Genomic DNA, 17,067 nt, shown 5'->3' on the forward strand with positions numbered 1-17,067 from the left:
CGGGAGGTCGAAGAGAGAAAAGAAAAATTGACTGACAGAGAAAAGACAGATAATCTGAAAGAAAGTGTCATTAATATATAGAAAACTGTCTTTTTGTCCCTGTAAGAGCTGAATGTGTCTGTGTTCTTACCCCTGGTATACACTGTAGAGAGTTGTTATCCAGCCACAGCTCTCTTAGGTTGTGGATCTGTTCCAACACCTCTGGCTAACATGCAAACAGAGGAATCCGTATCAGCATATCACATAGGCATCAATATGCAGATGTGCAGCTACTTGTATGAAAACAACTGAATTATTCACTAACATCAACGGACACCGTCCCAGCACTAACATTTTGAACATGTACTGATCAAAAAAAAAAAAACGTTAGCGCATTTTCAGACCAAGTCAGTCAAATTTTATTTCATTTTTTTATGTTGGTAGAGTGGGTGAGACTGGCAATCTCTCTCTAATTGGTTTCTCTCTGTTGCCAGGGACCAGACCATGTCACCAACCAAGTCCTGTCAAAGCTGACTTCTTGTCCGAAGCTGATGTCCTATCCTGCTCGCCTCCATCCAGCCCTTTCTTCCTCCATCATATCGTGTGCCCTATTTCAGGGTCCAACTGAAGGACAGTAGGCGTTACTTGCTCCTGCCTCAGTGAGACGGCCCACGGAGGATTGAGAGTTGGTATTGGGTCTTGAAATGTGAACTTTGAAGGCATCGGACCCCGAAATAGGACACAGCATCTGTGATTCTGTTTGGATTCCTACTTCGCTTTACAAATAAATATCTGGTAAATGATGACTAAGACACTCACATTTGAGCTTTCTGTGATCTCAAAGGAGAATCTCCATGTTAAACATATATATATATATATATATATATATATTTAAACATTTTATTTATGCTTTATTTAAAAATATTCTCACCATCTCAGAGAATTCATTGCTACCCAGATCCAACCTCTCCAACTGTGTCAGTCTGTGGATGGACCTGAGAGGAGAGAATACACTGATTACTACCAATGTACTACATTGGGATGTATGTACATTACAGCATACATTTTTATTAACTGAAAAATTGCACAGCCCAACAAAACACTAGGCAAGCATACAGTTTAGCATCATATTACATACATTACATGGATTATGTATGGATTTGTTTAACTTTGAATAATTTCTGTATTTTTACTCTTATTCCAATTATAATAATTAATCCTATACCAGCATTTCACCCAGTAAAAAAATAAACTGTTAAATCAGTTGAAAATTACACATGATAATATTACTAGCCTACATTGTAGTATATCTACGCTTCCAGATATTTTCTGTTTACTGTGGCTCAGATTTGTTTAAATTTAAATCTTGGTTGTGGATAAACTGCCAATAAATGTTCATGCAGCGCCAATATTTTAAGAAATATAAAGGGGAACAATAGAACAAGTTTTTTGCAAATTGCTGTAAGCCCACATTGGCTTTAGCATATAGTATACTTGATGCAAAATGCGCCTCTATATTAAGGGTAAGGTTTTAAAGCAATCACAAAACAATATAAATTGTTATGTCTTCTATACAGAAAACAGATTCATCAGAAAGTCTTCCGATAGAAAACAAAATTTCAATGGGTTGTGGCAGGTTAGTGTTTAATCACAACTATTCTCCTTGCATGGTGGGAGTGTTAAGGACGTACGCTTATGGCTCAAAGATTAACTAAATAGTAGCAAGTTTGGCAAATTTTCCTGGGAAGTAATGTTTAACAAAGCTACATCCTTCCCTTTTAGATGTTCTATCATGTAATTTACATTTTGAACACATTGCTGTTCTTTCTTGCTTGGGTTAGCTATTGAAAAGCATTTATGTAATTCCTGAACATCTATTCAAATCTAAGTGAAAAGCCTTGACTAGTGATAGAGATGTAAAAAGAAAAAAATTATTTACTGGTGTAAACCGTTCCCTACCCCCTTCAGGTGTTAAAATCTCACCTGAGTGTGAGATTTGGTTTAAACCACAACACTGGTATCTCATTGGGTGAGGGCCACGTGAACCCTAGGGACTCCCTGTGATATGGCCATGAAGTCACTGTGACTATGAACATCAGCGCATATCCTCACCCTGTAATCCCATGCGACTGAACGTTATTGCAATGGGGATTGTGCACATGTAGTTATACTTGTAGGGTGTTTACTTTAACTCTGTTATCTCTGTAAGCTATTGCGTTAAACAGAAGATATCTAAAACTGATAGAACCAACACATTACTGTTATAACAGGCTTTATCAGTATTCAACACCACCTGTCACGGATAAATATAGTTTTAATCTGGACACTTGGGAAAGCAAGTATCCTATCAGTAATATCAATAAACATCTGTGTGTGTGTGTGTGTGTGTGTGTGTGTGTGTGTGTGTGTGTGTGTGTGTGTGTGTGTGTGTGTGTGTGTGTGTGTGTGTGTGTGTGTGTGTGTGTGTGTGTACAGTTGCACTGTGGTACAGTTGCACTCAGTAGATAGATAGATAGATAGATAGATAGATAGATAGATAGATAGATAGATAGATAGATAGATAGATAGATAGATAGATAGATAGATAGATAGATATTTTTTTTTCTCGTAAACAGGACAGTAAAACAAAAAGTGCACCTCATTTTCAATTTCCCCGAGCTCACACAACAAACAGATTCTGTCCTCCTCTGGAGTGGAATGAAACCTACCGGTCTCTAGGGCTAATGGTAATGTTCCTGAGCGTAACTGTGCACATAGGGATCTTTGTCTTTTGTTTAAGATGTACTTAACATAAAGTTCTGAATTATAGTTATTCTTTATGAGACAATAAGTTCGTAACTTTGGTTTACACCATATGTCAACTGACCATTTTTCTTTATGCATAAGAAACAGTTTGGTCCTAATATCCTGAATATTACAAAGTAACCTGTTCTGAAAAATGAAAGACAGGTCAATCATATAAAACAGAGATTTCAAACCCTTAGCCCATGGATGGCCATGCAAAATGTCCCAATGAAATATCTTTTTTGTAAGTCTCTGATCAGACATGATGCATAAAGAATGATACTCAAATACTCATTCTTTCTTTCTCTCTCTCTCTCTCTCTGTCTTTTTTCTTTCCTTTTTTCTTTTTCTCATACACACATTTGGCAGTGGCTCTTACTTTGGCATGGTTTTCAGGTGGTTCTCTCTGAGCTCCAGGATCCGTAGTTTGGAGAGTCTGAAAAACAGAAGACACATACACAAAAACGTAATATACTTTATTTGTAACAATTCTTACTAAAACAGTTGTTATAACAGAAAATATGGCAAAAAACAGGCCCTATTTATCCCTATTTAAAACTTCAGACCCAGTGTTATTTCATAATCAGTGATAATAATGATACATGATAATTGATCTGTAGTGTGTGATTACGAAAGATTACTCCACATTATTAGAGATTATTAGAGAAGTGTTTCAAATTAAAGGTTTTCTTTCACGAATGAGCTTCAACATATTTCACAGGATTACATTTGAGATTTCCTTCATCACAAAATAACCGGTATCAGCTGCCTTCACTCAACTATTGAATAAATCCAGCAGAGTAACTTGGTGGAAATAGAGTATTAAGTGAGCAACGAACCAAAAACACAACACACTGACCCTTACCTGGAAAAAAAATGCTAAGAAGAATATAGTAATGGGATAATGAGATGAGGAAAGAATGACTGAAAATTGGGGAAATGCAAACATGGCCCTAATATAAAAAATGCCCTCAAGATAAATGTCCATACAAGGCCTAAGCCTCAGGCCTGTCGGGCATACTTAGCATCTTTTGATAATTACAGATCCTTTAATCATGTGCAGTACAGTACAGTTTAAAGGCTGATAAACCTGGACGTACCCATTCATTTCATAAAGACTCTTCTCAATTGATACTAGTGACACTGACTGAATTAGAGTCTCTAGTGCCTGAAATATGTAAAAACACCTCATCCATCACAGTCGCACACAAATGCTCAGGACCGAGCACACACCAACAATTACACGCATCACTTTACCTGCCAAAGTTAGCTGGAAGATACTCCAAGAAGGCATCGTTTAAGAAGAGCTGTGTCAGATTCAGGAGCTGCGTGAAACCATCTGGGAGTCTGGGAGAGAAATGACAGAAAGAAATACATGCAAAAGAAGAATAAGAAAGGGGAAAGGAAATGTGTGTCCTTGTAGTGCCACAATGGATTTAAACATGTTCCCATAACAACCCTGTAGCCTGCAGATGGCTCATCTCTCACAAACACACACACACACACACACACACACACACACACACACACACACACACACACACACACACACACACACACACACACACACACACACACACACACACACACACACACACACACACACACACACACACACACAGTAAAAGAGGCATTTGTGTGTGGTTGAGTCCAGTTGTGCTTCATGGACATTACACCACTGACAGCTAAACAACAATTACTATCTTAACACCTGATGCTTCAACAGTAAGTAACATCAGTACTTTATTGTAGCAATTATATCTTCTATTGTCTAGTCATAGCTGAGCCAATAGGATCTATATGGTTGTATGGTAGTTAAGGGTCTGCGGATGCAGCCAACAACTGTAAAATATTAAGTGCCTCTTTGGTGCTTTAAATGCATGGATATAAATAAGTAAAAGCATAAAATTTTTTAAAATAAATCTGAAAAATCTGCTTGAACAGCTAAATACATGGTAGATGCATCAAACAATCCATTACGTCTTGAACTGAGTCCAATTCCATTAAAACTGGTTGTTTCAATTGGTGCTATCAACAAAACATGGTACAGAGGGTTTCACCCTCAATACAAGCTGGTCCTCAATGAAAAATAACTATATATGGGTCACTGGTTTGAGAGATGTTTAGTTTTTAGGATGATAGAGTGTTGTAGGTAAACATTACAATTTACTCAGGGGAGTGTGTGTCTTACTTGGTGATAGGGTTGACACTGGCCTCCACCACAGACAGACCTTTACAGCATTTTATATTGTCGGGAAACTCCTGGATACCTGTAACAGAGATACACAGGGAGGGAAGAGGAAATGTGTTAGTTACTTCTTTGGACTTTTTGTTGGGTTAATTTCTATAAAGACAGGGAGTTATTATCTACAGTGACCAAATTTTCATATTTTGGTTAAATACTTTGGATGTAAGATTATTGTGATTATTATCTTCATTCTGGGGTACCACAGCTTTTTGAGATCTGTTTGTTTCCTTACTCGCTGAACTCCATATACTGTACTGTATCTGGGCAAGGTTGTAATTTTCATTGAGTTGAGGAGGCCGGTAAGTTTTCAAAAGAGTTTTACTTTGTTCAGGTTGAATCAGACATCTTTTCATCACTGAGGATATTTACCGTTTTTACTGATGTCTAGCTCTTTGAGGTTAACCAAGCTGGCGATGGTGGTGGGCAGGGTGGACAAGTCGTTATCGGGCATGCTCAGCTTCTTCAAGGCCTGGCAGTTGAAGAGTTGCTATGGAAACACAGAGGGGAAACAATGGAATATTATAGTCTGTTGGCAGAATCACACAGACCTTTAAGTAGAAAGGTACAAAAGGAGAGAAAGCAAGGAAGTTAGCTGGATGCATGCAACATGTAATGTTGTGGAAAAGCAGTGCCATTTTAGCTGCTTTTCTATGAATAATGCAGATTTAATCTCCAACATACGGTGGCCCCTCAGGACAAACCCAAACTACAGTAGTAGCTGTGCCCTTAGTAGAAAAATACTCCAAATGCCAGAACATATGTAGGAGTGAAAGCACATGCATGAAGTACTCAGAGTACAAACAGGCTGAAAGACACTCACAAAAAACACACAACAGACTAAACCACTGACATGCACGGGAATGCTATCCAAATTTAGAAATGCTACAAATACTAAAACAAACAAAAGGACAATGTTAGCTATGTTATGGGTTAGGGTTAGACTGATAAGAAAGCTGATAGATAGGTGATGACTGTTAAGATAGCTGGATAATAATTTGCAGTCCATCAAATCTCTATATCTATTGCTAACAGACAGCAGTGTCATGCCACTGGTCTGACGGCCCCATTATTTCAAAACCCCAGTGGGCCCAAGGGCCCTCTATTCTGAAAACAAAAGCCAACTATTTTTTATTTGACTTAGTTTACAAAAGAGTTAATAAAGTCAAGTCTTTCTATGAGAGTCATACAAAGCAATAAGTTACAAATGAAGGTTTGATTTATACATTATCTGTTGAATTCAGCAATATGTTTACAGAGTCTGGAAAGTAGTAAGGCTGGCCAGAGTGTGTATTTTCCAAACAAAGGGACTTCGGAGCAGTGGACTTACATTTTCGGGTAACGGGCCATCAGGCTAATTGGGCCATCGGTCCAAAAATACATTTTTAGAACTATTGGGGTTTTGGAATAATTGGCCTTTGGACCAAAGGGCAGTTCCCTAGACAACTGTCCCATGTTGTGTTGAAATTACTACTAATGCTATATAAATGCAGCTTACTCGTAATATTATATCGCAAGCTTAAACAAATTTCTCCGGTGTGAGGGAGCTACATAACATCTGATTGTAAAGTCTGTTGAAGAGGATAGCAAAAAGTTTAAATATTTCAACTTTGGATGGCAATGCAACCGTTACCTCTGCCCTGTATTCTCTGCCGGCCTCTCTCATCCACTAACATGATATCCTGTTTTCCATCTACCGTCTGCCTGTTTCCGTGTGAATGCAATATAAGTCATGTATTTTTAAAAATGAGGTCAGCTAAGTTCATGTGTGAGACTCAGAAAATCTTAATAGACAAACAAGGTAGGACATTATGGTGGCAAACCATCCTTGTATTAATGTATGAAGTCTCAATCCATGATTGGTGTACAGTCCATTGCCCCACTCAACTCCACATTTAGTTCACCAATATTAATATAGAAAGTACAATAAAAACGTAATTTGATTACTATTTGTAGTCATCGCCAACCACATGTAGGTTAAGAAAGTTTCCACATCTCCTGGCATAAGCCTATAAGATAGTTTTAGCTTAAGTTATTTTCTATAGTGAGTAAAACTATTCAGAGAACTCTTCAATACATAACAACACTCTTTGAGACACAGGTGAGAACAACACCTCGGGAAGGGACATGATTTGGCTCACAAGTTACAATTCATAGGAGGTTTAGCATCCCCACAGGATAAATGCTGAGGAATTCCTCCCCACTAGGAGAACTGAATCTCTTTGGCTGTACGGCAAAACATTTTTACCAACTTTAAAAGTATTTCAATGGATCATTCAGTGAACTGTTTTCTTTTTTCCATGTTTCCTCACCTCACCTTCAAGAGCTAATAATTAAAATATAAAAAACAACACTGAGTGTGATTTGATGTGAACCTTTCTTCACACAAAGCATCAACTATTATCCAAAGATGTGCAATTTCTAATGTGTAACTTTCTCAAAACCCTAAAAAACGTAATCTAACTCACGTTTATACGTACAGGCACTTTCCAAGCCACCTAACTTGCACAAAGAAAGGGAACCTATGCAGACACTTAAATTTTTTTTAGCTTAATCATAAACTACACAAAAATAAAGTGCTCTTCTCTGGAAAAAAAACCATTTTTAAATTGCCTCTTCTGTATATCTTATTGACGTGTTGAGTTGTCGGCCATGTTTACTCTGTCCCACTTGTTGACACTATTGTCAAGAGCAAAAACAAAAGGAACAACTGGGCCAAAGAGCTAGACAGAGCTAAACATGGAAAGGGCCACTCAGTGCCCGTGGGTTAAGGTGATTCAGGCCGCACGCCGCTACACTTAAAGACACAATCACTTACTCACACACACTTAAGGAGCTCTCCAACTCACTTACATAAAGGCCAATCACTCTGGCAGCCTCGGTAGCCTGTATACAATCTTGGCACACACATAAACATGCACACTATTTGTCTGTTGAATGCAAGTTGGGCTCCCCACTTACTCAGCCCTATTAGACTTTCTCCATTCATGCAGGTTATATTTAGAAATCCAATTCCCCACCTGTGTCGTTTAAACCAGGACGGGATATCAATCAAATGAGATAGCGCTCCTATGAACAGCACCTGTGATTCTCCTTGAAATATTGTAAGGGCATTTTGCCTCAATACTGCTCACGTGAGGGTTTTCTAAGTCTAGAGTGGCTGAGGATGCCTCGCATTCAGCCCATGTTTCCTGTCCATCTATGATGTCCAGTATGGGATGGCGTTTGTAGTATGGAAACATGACAGGGAAACAATACTGCTTGTCTTAGTCTCAAGACTCAGTCAAATCAAGAACATGTAATTTATAGAGTACAAATTAGCAAACTGTAACTTCACAGCTGCCCAGCATTAAATATTTCAACACTTTTTGAATGGATTGACATTAAACTTTTTACAGTCATGCTGCACTTTAAAATGATAAAAATTAGCGTTCAATGAAAAAAAACGCCCTCGGCTGACTAAGTACAATGAAGCTGAAATGTACACTGTCAGTCTGATTCTGAACTGTACAGAGGATAAACCTAAGGACCAGCATGACCTTTGTGCCACCAAGCCACACAATTTTTGCCCTGGTGGTCAAGATCTAAGAATAGCAACGCTCCGTAGCATTGCTTAACTGTCAATTCATTAAAATGAACATCACTGGTGCTTTTCTCTACGAGTAAATTAATAGGCTCACAAAATAGATACATATACAAATGTGTCATTTTCTGAGGACGCAAGTCACAGTTACAGCCAAGTTATCAATGAAAAGAATAAAGATCCCCTTTTGTCAAATACCACAAAGAAATGACCTACTATAGAACACATTTACAGTAACTTCATGTAACCGCTTAAGTGCAAACATGCATATTTGTTATGCTGTCAACCAATAGATCAATAGGTAAAGCAGCTCTTTGTTGCGTAAAATGTACATCACAGCTCCCTAGAAAGTGTGGAGCAAACAGCTGATTTTGAACGAGGTCATAAGAAAGTGCCACACATACAGAGTGCTGCAAGAATGAATCTTAAAAAAGGGAAATGAGTTAGCATTGTTTGCAGTGCCCTCGTCTTAAAGTCAATGGGTTTTTTGAATTGTCTTTGGGTAAGCTGCCTGAAACACGGTCTGCGCTTAACATAAGCTTCAAATATTTTAATGATTTGTTCTATGATATAAAATATGTCATTTTATACCATTCTCGTCCATTTTGAAGCTTTTAAGTGTCTTAAAAAAGACAGTTGCTAACAAGGCAGTGGCTAAATGAGACTACAAAACTTCATCACGCCAACTAGTCTGCCTTTATATTAGTGGTGGTGATGTGAAGTCATGTGAATCTGGTCTAGTTTGTTTAAAGCCTAACATTAGCCTTTTATTTCTGCAGATTGCATTCACGCTTCAAAAATCATAACTAGTGTTCTTTTGTGAAAAGTATCTTCCTGTACAAAAACGTGTATGTTTCATAAACATGTGTTTGCCACGAAGTTTATATTCTGCAATAATCCAACGGTAATATCCCATTGGCTTGTTGACAAGGTAACCAGTGCAATGCTAACTTCCGGGTTGGCACTCCATTAGTCCATGGTTTTTCACTATGGTTTTGCATGGATCACATTAGGGTTGACTGACTGGCCTTGGTAAAGGTTCAGGTAGTCAAGAAGTTGTGTTTATTGGGCTTTGAGGTTTGAGGTTAGAGACAAGCAGAAAGGGGTTAACATGTGGTTCAGAGCGGTTACCTTGGGTAGTTCCTCAATCTGGTTGGCGTCGAGGTAGAGCTCCTCCAGAGTCCTCTCAAAGCTGAAGATTTCCTTTGGGACCTGCTGCAGGCTGCAGTGGGAGTAATCCAACACTGAGATCACTTCCTCTTCACCACGGAAACAACGGCACGGCACCAGCCGGCCAATCAGCTTCCGCTTAGTGGTCATTTCCAGACACTGCACTATAGAGGCAAGAAGAGAAGAGGAGGAAAGGGGTGATGTTAGTTTTATTTTACAGGGTCTGATGCAACTCGAACACATCAACAGGCGCATTGTATCTGTGCAGTCTTTATTCACTTCATTGTAAACTGTGTAGACTATTGTTGGTGTGACAGCACAAAGTCCATGGTCTGGCTTTATCACTAAAAGATTAAAAAGAGTCTCAAATATCAAACTAGCATCAAATATGTTGCTTCAGAGATTAACTATAGAGCTGTCCTTAAAACTCATGTGTGGGATTTTCTTTAAAATGGTCCAAAAATGTAATAAAATATGTTGATGACAACCATGTGAGCTGCATACATTAAAGGTGACATATTTCAGTGATTTGATGTGTAATGGAATAAATTCATAAATAAAGTGTTAATTTATGTCTGAGGGTGTAAAAATGACAGCGTTCGCATGAAAAAGTCAGATCAGTTCATCATAAGAGCCTTGTCATCTACAGTATGAGTTGGCAAACACTTGTGTGATAGGCTGTAAGATAATGAATGAACGGAGCAAGCAAGCAACTCTTTAATTAACAACTTTCATCTTAAAATAGCCAACAATTCACTCTACTAATCTGTGGTCTAACTCTTCCTTATCGTATTTCATACGTTTAATCACTATCATTGAATTTGTCGTCCAATACTCTTGTCATAGTTTCACAATTGCCTTTGGTGAAAACTGCAATTGCCAATTTGTTTCTTCATGCTGCATACAGTAGCTGTGTGCACCTACATGCATAGTGAGGGAAGAAGACAAGCCATGTCCTTTTATATGATATTGGAATGCATTTTCTGGGAAGTTAATTGAGCAACAAAAGTGACATATTAACGTACTTCATCACAATCGCAAAAATCCTAAAATCCAATAAAGCCATCAAGTTGTTTTTTGTTGTTGAAATGTTGCAACATCCAAAATTGTAACAGTGTATATTCTCATGCTATATATTGTCATCCGATCCAAATACCTACCTATATTAATGAATGCCCATAACTGTTATGGATCAGTGGCTACTGCATTATCAGGAATATGGAAAAGTCTTCTTAATACAACTTCCACATGGCCACATTTACAGTTTTTGGTCGCTGTAATTGTCCATACTGGTCATTAAAGAGTTTCCCTATTAATGGGTTTGGAATGGAAAAGATGGCAGACAAAATCAGAGAAAAGGTTAGAATTTATATCAGGCTTCAGAAATTTGAGATGGTAAAATCAATTGGGGATTTCCCAAAGTATAAGACTTTTTCGTACAAAATGAATTGTTCATGTCATTATCCCCCCACTGAAGCTCAGCAAAGAACCAGAAAGAAATCAAAAAACTTTAAAAAAAAAAAAACACTTTATATGTTTAACTCACTGCTGAAGCTTCATATTAGCTTCTCATAAACTTTGTATTAGCTTTCAAATGACCGCCAGGCAGGTTTAGAACCTGGGGAATCACTCATCAACCAGCTGTATGAGGCTCAGATCTTGCTGTCACTCACACACCACACACACATACGCACACACGCACAGACACACACAGTGACTCTCTTCAAACAACAAGCCAGAGCCTTATAATTAGGCTGAATCCTTTGTAATTCTGTGACAACATCGCTCCGTCAATCCATTACACGACTCCATTTAAAAAGTCAGCAGCTGAATGTTATGAGGAGGCTAACTACGGGTATTAAAATCCTTGAGTGAGGATTTATCATTCAGCTTTATCTTTTCAAACCCAAATGCTTACTACAGTCAATCTACTGACAAATAAAGACGTTTTAATGCCAGCCCTTTCAAACTGAACAAAGAATGAATTTCCAGTTATCTTGACTGCTGCCTCAATTTCCTGTTTGATCTGGATGAGCTGAAAACCAGCTGTGATGAGGAGAAAAGGAGTGAGAGGACGACAGGAGGTGATGAGGAGCGAAGCTGAGGAGACAGAGGGGAATCAAAAGGGGAGGCGAGGAGGAGAAAAAGAGGGAGTGAACGTGAACATGAGGAGGCGTAGAGAGTAGAGGGAGGGAGACCAGGAGGCTGAGAGATAAGACCTGCAGCTTTATCTGTCGATAAACACACACACATGTCCAGCACAGTGTGACCAGATGAATTCAGGAGATAGACACAGTGATCTTGAGCACTGTGAGGACACGATGATATCTGCTTTAGTAAGGACAGTGAAATCTGATTAAAAACGCAGATCCTTTAGACTGTTTATCTAAAAAGGGTTGGACCATTCAAATCAATACACCCTTATCCACAGTCATGCTCAGAGCGGGTGTAATGAGGCAAGCTGGGATTTACGGTTTGTGTAAACCCAGCAGTCAGTGCTTTTTGCGGAGATCACACCTTGGACCACTGCTTCTTGTCTGGCCCCTCATGTTTAGAGCTAAAAAGGTAACAAAAGGTTTGTCTAGCTCCTGGGGAAGAGAAGTGTAAAAAAAAAAAAAAGTCATGAAGCATGTCATTTGTTTTACTTTTCCCTTGTAGTCTTTATGCCAGTAAGATGTCAATGTGGAAGACTGCCAAACAGATGCTGTAAAAGGGCTAAAACCATAGAAACAGAGTGAGAGTAGAATGGACATTGGACATTTGTCGTGGTCATTAAGAAAAGGCCGTTCAGTGAAAAATGTTTCAGGGTGGAACTGCAATATTTGGAATGTAATATTGCAGTCAAGTTGTAATTTGATGTTTCAATATTTTTCATAGCCAAAGCTCAAGATTTTGGTAAAATACTGAATAAAGAGTAAATATTATATTTTGCAAAACAATATGATGTTGCTTTAGTATTTTGTGTTCTTTTGTGCTTATGGTAATTGTATTTCTCCTGTGTGGTCACATGAATAACTGTTGGATTGTTACATTATAAAGAAACAGGAAGCAACCTCCTGGTCTCCCTGTCAAGCTAAGAGAGCTGAAAGCTAGTGTAATGGTGATGAACATTTGTGCAACTCATTTAAATTGAATGGACTTCTGTTCAAAGAGTATTTATTACTGGCAATAATATTATAGAATCATCTATATCAATATAATGACATTGTGAGGTGTGGAAGTTTTGTGGAATTTATTTATTTATTAATGGTCCGTGTTTCGGACCATGTTACCTCTATTCCTACCTATGGATTTCCTGTGTAATGATTCATTTAACACACATTCATCCCTACCTAAAACACATGATGTTGTGCTGCTTTTTTCAACTGAAGATGCAATACAGTTTATAACTGAAGCAGAATACACAATTACACTTGACATCCTGCTGCTCTGTATGAGATCCTCTGCACCAAAGATGGTCGAACAAAACAACAGAAACTATGTGAACCAAGACATTAATCTATATAAATACATCCTATGTGTATACCGGTAGCAGGCCTGCATGTTCTAGACTTCTGGTAGATGTCACTTTTTATTGATTCAGTCATCTTTATCTCCTCTCAAATGTTCAGTTTCAGTTCGGCTGTCCAATCCCACTCCGTCATAGTTCACATCAGAGGCAGCATTCAGTGCTAACTTGGCTGAAAGCTAGATGACTACCAAAGATGTGAAAACGTTGTAATGCTTGCTGCAACCTCTAATCAAGGGCTTGCCATCCCAGCCAAGAACCAGATGGACCAGTATAATGCTCCAAAACCAGCAACACTGATCTCTACTACAGATTAAAGGGGCATTAAGTGTGTTATAAACTTATTTATTTTACATCTTATAGAGATTGTAATAGAGTGTCTTTGCTTGATTTTTCTTAATTTTTCCTTGAGTATTCAGAGTCATGAAGTCTTTTTATTTCTAGTAACACACAAGCTGCAACATTTGTGTTCCAGACTGACATGTAGTGAAGTAACTTTGAATAATCACAGACTGTCTTTTAAGACCTCCAAAATGGCCCAGTAAAGAAAACACTGAATAGTATTGTGGTTCACCATTGGGCAATATCAATAGTATTAGATATCAGCCAGCACTCTTCTTAAAACTTTTATTTGCAACTGATACTGCAGCTGCTTGCTTATGCACTCACAGTCTATTGATGTAACAGCTTAAGCATGAAAAGACAGACGAGACTAAAAATAACAGCTTTTTTTGTCACAAGAGCAGAGAAAAAAAGAGAGCAGAACTAATGTTACCCATCAGAATTAGACAATGACGACAGGGACAATGACAAATATGGGAGGTTGTTTACACGGGCAGCAATGAGTGCCAACTGTGGTCAGTCGGCTTCATGACACTGACAATTCTCCAGAGGTTGATTTTGCCAGAGGAAGAACCCAGAATACGGACAAAGAGGACACACAGAACAGGAAGGACACAAAGCTGCTCAGACTAGAGCGTTTCATCAAATCTATGGATTTCATTTCAATAGATAAATATGGGACAAAGGACAATAAGATGACCAATTCAACACAATACATCCGATTTACCACAATACACCACAATGTAAAAATCCTCATTCAGCTGTTTATTCATAGATTTTTTTGTGAAAGAAAATGGCTGAAAATATTCGCTTTTCTCTTGTGTTTCTTTGTGTTTCTTTGTGTTTCTTGACCCCGTCTGAATGAATGAATGTAATGGGGGGACAATGAATTGTAACCAGTCCTGCTAAGACTCCCACAGAGCCAAACAAAAAAAAAAAAAAAAAGGTAGGAAGAGAGTCTGAGGGCGCCGGCACCAATGGGGTGAAACTAGGAAGTGAGCGTGGTTGGCAGTGCTGGCTCTCGCTGCTGCTATGGAAACAGCATGACAGAGCAGACTGACTCTGCAGAGGCAACGCTACATGTGCAAGCTCCCACACACACATTATACAGACACTTACAGATTTAATTGATTTATCTGTGTTCATATCAGTGCAATAATAATCACATAAAAGGAACAAAGATGTGAGTAGTGATATAATTTCCAAGGACTGCTAACACAAACCGGCCCACGCACACATTACACACAAGCAGCCACCCACACAAATGCACACATTCACATACTAGCAAACAGGTGGAAGAAATGTTTCGATTATTTACTGTAGTAAAAGCAGCAATAACACAATTGTTTAATACTCAAATACAAATAAAAGTCCTGCATTTATAATCCTAGTTAGGCAAAACTTATAGAAGCATTATCAGCCAAATATACCTAAAGTAACAAAATCCAAAGTGTTCATTATGAAAAATAGTCCCTGTGTGACATATCATAGGATAATTGTAACTGGTGCATTTATGTGTGAGCAGCATTTTAGCAATAGTTGATCTGGGTGGGTGTATAAATAATATTCCAACCTGTTTTTAATTCAAATTAACTTTAAATGTCAAAACAAATTCTACAAACGAGTGTCTGTATCTCGAAAGGTGAAAAAAAACAAGCTGGTTTGAGACACCAACATAATAAAAGTTTATCTCATAAGCTTTTTACTTTTTGGATTGAAAACAGGTTGAACACATGAAAGCAGCTTCTTCACACTTTTTATAAGAAAGGTTGTGTCTGGAATTCCAGCCTAACATGATATTTAGTACTCTAAAACAGTAGGTGAGATTTTTTAGTATGTCAGAAACCTCAGCATGAAACCAATAGTGTACGTAAATAGAATAATATTTCTGGTGAAATATTACAGAATGCACTGAACTCTACACAGGCATAAATATCACACAATGCAATGTGACGACAACCTTCATAACAGACAATGGTGGACGTCAATAATGCTGCAATTCAAGATTAAGGGTAAGATTTCATTTTGCAAGAAGTAATAGTTTTTAAAAGCAATTCAGACTTTGATTCGCAAAAATCATAGATTGGTCTCATAAGGTTGGCACGGGTTACCATGGTTCCTGGTCTCATAAAGTGAGGACATCAGTTATTGCTCCATCCACATGATACATATTTATTCACACAAAAGTACATTGATTGTTCACATACTGGGTATGTCGTGTAAAGTATACGAATTTGGACGCAGCCAGAACAAAATGACCGAAAAGAAAACTTTCTGTTCACTAATTAATGCATAATGCAAAAGAGTAAAACGTATAATATTTCCCTCTTAAATGTAGTAGAGTAAGTATAAAGTATCATATTCTATACAGTAAATTTACTTTGCACCACTGGTGTCGATGCTCTTCCTGAATCTCACCTCAAGTGATCTCTTTTCTTCCATCTGCTCTTCATTGAAGTTTGTGTGTGTGTGTGTGTGTGTGTGTGTGTGTGTGTGTGTGTGTGTGTGTGTGTGTGTGTGTGTGTGTGTGTGTGTGTGTGTGTGTGTGTGTGTGTGTGTGTGTGACGGGTGAACTCCCCTGGGTGCCGTGACAGCCATCACTTTACGTGCAGCCGTGCCGTCCCCATAGTAACCGCTGCCATAGAGACCGTCTCCCAGGAGCTGGGTGTATTTTTACTCTCTCTCTTTCTCCCTCTCATAAAACAGAACATGCTGCACTCAGTGGGCGATCGCTCCACATTCGGTGACGCTTTACATGGACTCAAATATATCAGACACCTTTATAGCACCTGAATAAGAACAGCTTCTCCATGTCTCTCTTTCTGACTGTTTTTTTTTTTCTTTTTGTAGAGGTGTGAATGCTGCACTCTGCAGAACTCACCTCAGGGCTTCTGCACTTTCTCACACAGTGTCACGCACAAGTACATGTGAAACACAGACTCACACAAAATGCACTCACGCATTTGAAACAACTAAATAACAGTCGCACACGCATACACACTGGCTCATTTAGTTCATGGTTACTTTGAGAGGGTGATGGCTAGAGAAAATATAAGATCCTGTTTCACATCCCATTGCTTCACATTGTCAAGCAAATCCCATAATAGTGTATCAGTGTGTATGTGTGTGTGTGTGTGTGTGTGTGTGTGTGTGTGTGTGTGTGTGTGTGTGTGTGTGTGTGTGTGTGTGTGTGTGTGTGTGTGTGTGTGTGAGAGAGAGAGAGAGAGACTGCGTATGTGGGAGGCAGTTAGCTAACTAGCAGCCAGGAACAGCTTGTTCGGTTTTTTTACGATCATTAAATCACCACTTAAAGCACTTACCTGAACCATCACATGCATACAAACACACAATTAATTTTGTGAATTTGTTCTGATAATTTGTTCTGTCTTCTAATACCTTTATTAGCTGCTGAACTATAAAACCAACAAAATATGTAGCAACATCTGGCCAATAATC

The 17,067-nt window shown here is 38.4% G+C and overlaps 1 protein-coding gene across 1 annotated transcript in view; it reads right to left on the reverse strand.

Moving 5' to 3' along the window:
* The window catches only part of lrrc7 (leucine rich repeat containing 7), a 37,294-nt gene extending 27,369 nt beyond the window's left edge, over positions 1–9,925 (reverse strand). The window contains exons 1-7 of the mRNA XM_054602942.1: positions 9,723–9,925; positions 5,381–5,498; positions 4,955–5,033; positions 4,021–4,110; positions 3,143–3,199; positions 911–974; positions 131–205 (exon numbers count right to left, since the gene is read on the reverse strand). Coding sequence (XP_054458917.1) covers positions 131–205; positions 911–974; positions 3,143–3,199; positions 4,021–4,110; positions 4,955–5,033; positions 5,381–5,498; positions 9,723–9,911 — 672 coding nt within the window. The 5' untranslated portion in view covers positions 9,912–9,925. The remainder of the gene's footprint in view (positions 1–130; positions 206–910; positions 975–3,142; positions 3,200–4,020; positions 4,111–4,954; positions 5,034–5,380; positions 5,499–9,722) is intronic.
* Positions 9,926–17,067: the final 7,142 nt, after the last annotated feature.

This window comes from Anoplopoma fimbria, chromosome 8 (genome assembly GCF_027596085.1).
Source record: "Anoplopoma fimbria isolate UVic2021 breed Golden Eagle Sablefish chromosome 8, Afim_UVic_2022, whole genome shotgun sequence".
In the NCBI taxonomy this organism is placed as follows: domain Eukaryota; kingdom Metazoa; phylum Chordata; class Actinopteri; order Perciformes; family Anoplopomatidae; genus Anoplopoma; species Anoplopoma fimbria.